At 41.9% G+C, this 6,677-nt stretch overlaps 1 protein-coding gene across 1 annotated transcript; it reads right to left on the reverse strand.

The window, feature by feature from the left end:
* Positions 1–260: 260 nt before the first annotated feature.
* LOC148102827 (nuclear factor 7, ovary-like) lies at positions 261–1,712 on the reverse strand. Its single transcript, XM_087841376.1, has one exon. It carries the CDS (start codon positions 1,710–1,712, stop codon positions 261–263), a length of 1,452 nt encoding a protein of 483 aa, XP_087697502.1.
* Between the last annotated feature and the right edge of the window lie 4,965 nt (positions 1,713–6,677).

A 6,677-nucleotide genomic window follows, 5' to 3' on the forward strand; every position in this document is an offset into this window, starting at 1 on the left:
CCCTGCTGTTCTGTAGACGCTCCTCACGCTTGTATTCATGTCTGTTTTTTTCTTATTCCCAGATAAAGTTGTGTATGTGAGTTTGTTGGGTGTATTTTATATTATATTGTTAAAATCTCAGCAGAAAATACCGTAGCTGAATATTTATGTAACTGTATCTTCATGTTGTTAAAGAAACAAGAACTGCCTGGAAACAAATATGTACAGGATGAGGAGGATGTGTGTGGATTCTTTTTTTGCTCTTTCTTAGTATCTTGGAGCTATTTATGCTGGGACTTTTTACTGGTTTCAAAATGAGATCTAAAACGTGTTGATAGAGGAGTTATATGCTCGTCCACTTTCAAGATCACTGGTAATATCTTCGGTTGTTTCTTCTCAGTACCAACATAAGGAAACAGCTTCTCAGTGAAATTGTGTTTGAAGGTGTGTATGAGTGTGTTGGCATCCAGATCAAAGAATGAGAGCTTCCCTCTGTCATACTCCAGCTGAACTCTGACCCTCTGCAGCTTCTTTACTGACAAAGCTTTATATGTATCTGCTGTTGTTGCTACTCTGTACTCTTCATCCTCGAAACATAATTGCCAGTATCCTGACAGTGTATCTACCTTTCTCTCAAAAGACTCATTTACAACACCAAAGGCCCAAAATCCCTCTTCTCTAACCTCAACATCCCAAATGTGAGTCCCTGAGTCGAAGCCCTCAGAGCCCACAACAATTTTATAATTGTCAAACCTCTCTGGATTATCAGGAACCTTCTGTCTCCCTCCAAATGTCACATTGGTCAGATTGTCAGACAGGATGAGTTGTGGATGAGCTGTGTTTGGATCCAGAATCACAGGAGTGTAGGAGACCATCTCCTTCATCTTATTCCAGATGTTGTAGGTCAGGTTGCCCAGGTGTTTGGCCACATCTATCAGAGCTCCTGAGTCTAGCTGTGGAGCATCCAGCAGGGGGCGCTGCTTGACTCTGATCACTGAAACCTTGTAGTTGTGGAGGAATGAGACGTCTTCAGCTCTCAGTTGCTCCTCTGTGGCTCTGATTGTTTCTGAAAGAGTTTTTATCTCTCTACTCAGAGACTTAATCTTCTTCTCCATTTTTCTTAACTTCTGCTCTTCTTCCTGCCTCAGAGCAGCCAGCCTGGCCTCCTCTTCATTTTGGAGAAACTGCTGAAGCTTTTTAAACTCCTCCTTTATCTGCTTCTCTGTCTGCTGTACCTGGACCTTTATATGTTCTGCTGTTTGATCAAAGTTTCCTTTGACTTGTTCAAACACCTTCAGTTTATCTTGTAAGGGCTTCAGGTGTTTCTGAAGCTCCTCTCGGTGATCCTGGGCGGCTTCTTCAGTTGGGTTGAATCTGTGGTCTTTGTGTGCTTTTGAATCTCGACAGACGACACACACCGGCTGCTGATGATCCAAACAAAAAAGTCTGAGTTTCTCATGGTGCAGACTGCAGAGAGGCTCAGACACTGCAGAAGGTTTTTTATCTCTCTGCAGTAAGAAAGCCTCACACAGGTTCTTTAATACCAAGTTACGGGGCGGATCATTTGACAGGTTTATCTTCTTACAAAGTGGGCAGTTATGTTTTAGATTCTTGCTCCACCACGTCTGCAAACAGAATCGACAGAAGCTGTGGCTGCATGACAGGATGACAGGATCTCTATAGATGTCGTGGCAGACGGGACAGGAGAGGTCATTTTCCGACTGAGAAGCCATTTTGTCCTTGAGTGACAACAATAAAAACAATGAGGCGTCCACTCAAGAAGTTTCTTCAAACTTACTTTCACTTTTAGCTGTGACTTCTGTAAAACTTCTGTTTGTAACATGGAATCAGCAGCATCGTGTTGAAGTGTCAGTATCCTGATATTCCCTGTATTTCAGTGTTCCCCATATCCTTCTGTCGTTGAACTTCCTCTCTTTTCTAACAAAGTATCTAAATACATAGTTCAGAAAGTGAAAGTGTCACGGTGAATGTAATTTGACACCCATATGAATATGGATATGGTGGCCCTGAGGGTCCACACACAACTGCAACTCAAGAAAGCAAAAGCAAATAGAAAAACTCAAAAAAGCACACAAAACACAATAGAAATAGGAAAAAGGAAAACAAATTAGAAAAAAAGAAAACGGAAATAGAAAAAAGGAAGTTAGAGATGGATGAATGAATATCACTTTACAGTCCCGCACAAACATCAGGATCAATTACACTAATGTTAATGTAAGTTATGTTATTATGCTGCCTAAGCTGGTTCTGTTGGTGGTGCCCAGCCAAACCTGCATTTGTTTTAAGGAGAAACAAACTCAGTTCACTCGTTAAGGAATTGTAGTTTATTCACAGGACATTTGACCAGTGTACTAACTTAACCACTTTCTGCTTAAATTTAGCTCTCATCTCATTTAGTACCCCTAATCAGTAGCGGTTTTAGATACGGGCGACACGGGCGGTTGCCCGGGGCGGCATCGTGGTGGGGGCGGCATCACGGGCATCGGCAAAAAAAAAAAAAAATGCTCGTACTCATGCTGCCCCGACGTCAGCCAGCGCATATTGTGAATGGCACAGGCACCAATCGGTTTTCTATCGCCCATTTGCTGGGAGTAAGGGCGCCCTCCATTTGCGAGGTGCACCTGCTGCTTGCGGCACAAGGAGGAGAGGGCGGGGCGGCGGGGGATTCTCTGGTGGCTGGAGCAGCGTCTAATAACCAACTCGCAAAATAAAACAAAATAAAAACAAACAAACGAACACGAAAACACCAGACATCATGATACAGACTTATAATTTGCACCGATGTTTTTTTGAAAGCCCTCGAGAGCCCTCGGTGCGCCCACAGCCACTGATGACACATATCAGGTAAGTGCATGAACCAGTGAGACTGAGTACAGGGGGAGTTGACAAAAGGAATTAAGAAACAAAGGCCTAAACAGCAACCTGGAAATTAACTAAATGAGCTAAACTTATTGATGGTGAGATGAAGCCTCATGATGAACTGAAGCTTTCCATCCAACTCGTCGAAGCATTGTGATGATTCATTTGCTCTACGGCGCCATCAAGTGGATGATTCAAGTGAAACAGGCCCTTTGGTTATGATGATGTGATGTAAAAACCTCTAAACTGAATAAATAAATTGTTTTCATGTTTATTTATCCCGAATATTGTCTCAGTATGTCTGATACAAAAGAGAAAGTGGAAACTATCAGGACAGAGTTTTGGTATGATTGTGTAACTGTGTAATCATGCTTATGTACATCTGGGAAATAACACAAACTAGTGTGTGGTGCTTCACTTTTTAATAAACTAAAAGACAGAAATCAGATTATAGGATCTGCAGTGTTGTTTATTTATATTATGGTACTTATTATTTGTGACATTTATTACTGTGTGCATACTTTATTAGGAGAGATGAGATTTAAAAAAAATCTTCCTTGCTGGTTCCATCGAAGAAGAAATGCTCAAGTAACTATGTAGCACGTACGAAATCCAATTCCACAACACAATGTGATGGGGGAAATCAGCTGTGTTTTGCTGCCCATTTTATTTTGCATCTGGCGCCGCGAACCGGCGAGCCACTTCCTGAATCAGTCACATGGTACGGACTGCCCACGAGGCCTCTAACGTCACTGCATACGTAATCAACGCAAGCCTCGATACGCGCTTCACAAAAAACTCCCCCGAGATTACCCGACACACGCTTCGAAGCTTCGACATACAGGACACATCACTAGCTAAACTGAAACTAGAACACCAGTGAATACAAAATGATGCCATGGCAATTACTGAGAGGTGTTTTGGTGGTGCTGTCACTTGGCGTTTTCTCTCTCTGCGGTAGAGTATCACTTCCTGTTCCTGTTCAAACACAGACAGTGGTGTTTTTGAGTAGCTTATCTTCTTAGCAATTTAATTAAAAACTTTTACATTCTTTTTCATAATACAATCTTCACGTGCTTCATCCGAAGCACACTTTCTGTGTACTCACTACCGAATTTACAGCCAAAGTATTTACTCACTGTGTCTTTACTGTTTCGCTAGCTTAGCTTAGCTCGTAGCCGACTCGCTAGCACCATGGCTACTTCACCTGTCCTTTCTGCACTTTCCTGCTCATTGTGTCAGATGTTTAGTTACTCCCTGGTCTCTTTTAGCAGTAATGACACTTGTAACAAATGTAGCATATGTGCAGCTCTGGAGGCCAGGATTACTGAATTGGAGACTCTGCTTCGCACCCTTGATTCCCCCGTAGCTAGCCTGTAGGGTCTGTAGCATCCCACTTTGGATGGAGCAGCTGTCATTTCTAGAAATATGGACAAATTTATTAAACCCCCCAAAATATGACTATCCAGAGTTGGGACCAAAAAGCAGAGTTGTAGTCTTACACGCCTCTCTGCAGCTTCTCTCCTCCTGCTACCCCCCCAATCCCCCCCCCCCTATTTGAAAGCCTGATGCTTAGCCTCGTCCACCCCAGCTGTAAAACTCAGAAACCAGTCTTACTTGTTATCATCTATCGTCCACCTGGGCCTTACACAGAGTTTCTGTCTGATTTCTCAGACTTTTTATCTGATTTAGTTCTCAGCTCAGATAAAATAATTATTGTGGGTGATTTCAACATTCATGTAGATGCTAAAAATGACAGCCTCAACATGGCATTTAATCTGTTATTAGACTCAATTGGCTTCTCTCAAAATGTAAAAGAACACACCCACCACTTTAATCACACTCTAGATCTTGTTTTAACATATGGCATAGAAACTGAACATTTAACGGTGTTTCCTGAAAACCCTCTCCTGTCTGATCATTTCCTGATAACATTTACAATAATTGATTACACAGCAGTGGAGAGTAGACTTTATCACAGTAGATGTCTTTCTGAAAGCGCTGTAAGTTTAAGAATCTAATCCACCCACTGTTGTCATCTTCAATGCCCTGTACCAACACAGAGCAGAGCAGCTCTAGACCCAGCAGTCTTAGCTAATTATAGGCCAATCTCCAACCTTCCTTTCATATCAAAAATCCTTGAAAGAGTAGTTGTCAAACAGCTAACAGATCATCTGCAGAGGAATGGCTTATTTGAAGAGTTTCAGTCAGGTTTCAAAGCTCATCACAGCACAGAAACGGCTTTAGTGAAGGTTACAAATGATCTTCTTATGGCCTCTGACAGTGGACTCATCTCTGTGCTTGTCCTGCTAGACCTCAGTGCAGCGTTCAATACTGTTGACCATAATATCCTATTAGAGCGATTAGAGCACGCTGTAGGTATTACAGGTACAGTGCTGCAGTGGTTTGTATCATATCTATCTAATAGACTCCAATTTGTGCATGTAAATGGAGAGTCCTCTTCACACACTGGTGTTCCACATGGTTCAGTGCTAGGACCAATTCTGTTTACATTATACATGCTTCCCCTAGGCCAGGGGTCAGCAACCTTTAGGACCCAAAGAGCCATTTGGACCCAGTTCCCACGAAAAAGAAAACACTGGGAGCCGCAAATACTTTTTAACATCTAAAATGAAGATAACACTGTATATATTGTTTTTTACATTTATGCTTTGTGTGAACAACTAAGGTTTGTTGCTTATGAAATCACTGAAGTGCTACAGAGGAAATTACATTTTATTTATGTAATTAACACATTTTGAACTGAAGAAATATAACAAAAGGAAAGACACCCATCTGAACTAAAATGATCCATGTAGCAAACAAAAACTGTTGTGAGCCGCCACCCTTATATCGCCTTTGTGCTTTTGGAGCCTTGACCTGACTTTTAAAACATAATTTAAAAGAAAAGCACCATGCTGCTGAAAAAAGAAAAATAGATATTTGAAAATTCTTCCTAAATATGTATCTAACCTGGTTAATGTGTGTGGCGGGGCGTGGTCTGCAGCACCGCTGCAGGGGAGGCGGACGCACCTGAGCGGCACCCGCAATCACGCCTCGCCCCCTTAACGTCTGTGCCATCTATGCTGTTGTGTTGTTGTTGGTTGGGCTGTGTAGCTGAAAACCTACAGCCGGCTGTATGCGTACAGCAACCGTGTGTGAAAAGTGGTCAGTAAAGAGATGCTGAAAAGCGTGTTGATGCAAACATCATCGGGTCTGTCGTGATATGTTTACAATGGGACTTCTGCTCCTGAACCTCTGAACAGCAGGACTGTAAGCTGTCATCTGTGAGGCGTGAGCGGTGTTTGTTTTTAACATAGTTCACAGTGGAGCTGCTGACATAATGTGGATCCGTAGATCCATAATTGACCTACCTGGGTTGAAAGTCTCGATAAATGCACGGCGTTTCGGCGGGTACACCGGCTTCCGTGAGTGTGACGCTTATTTTGAGCGATGAAAAAATAATAGAATATAATTTTATTTTTATATTTCAATATCACAATAATCTTCCAATTTAGAACTACAAGTTAAAAAAAAGAACTAACATAAATAAAATACACTTCAGCTAAATACTTGTTTATTACTAATTTATTTTCTCAAACCACGCGGCACCACACTGTAAGGACTAAAGAGCCACATGCGATCCCTGCCATGGGCAGTATCATTAGAAGACATAGCATACATTTTCACTGCTATGCAGATGACACCCAGCTCTATCTGAAGCCAGATAACACACACCAATTAGTTAAACTGCAGGAATGTCTTAAAGACATAAAGACCTGGATGGCCGTTAACTTTCTGCTTCTTAATTCAGATCA

The sequence above is a fragment of the Neolamprologus brichardi genome, chromosome 5 (genome assembly GCF_056152115.1).
Source record: "Neolamprologus brichardi isolate AB-2024 chromosome 5, ASM5615211v1, whole genome shotgun sequence".
Classification (NCBI taxonomy): Eukaryota; Metazoa; Chordata; class Actinopteri; order Cichliformes; family Cichlidae; genus Neolamprologus; species Neolamprologus brichardi.

Bases quoted from the DNA above. Each gene is read 5' to 3' on its own strand.
- LOC148102827 (XM_087841376.1), bottom strand. From the start codon at position 1,712: ATGGCTTCTCAGTCGGAAAATGACCTCTCCTGTCCCGTCTGCCACGAC.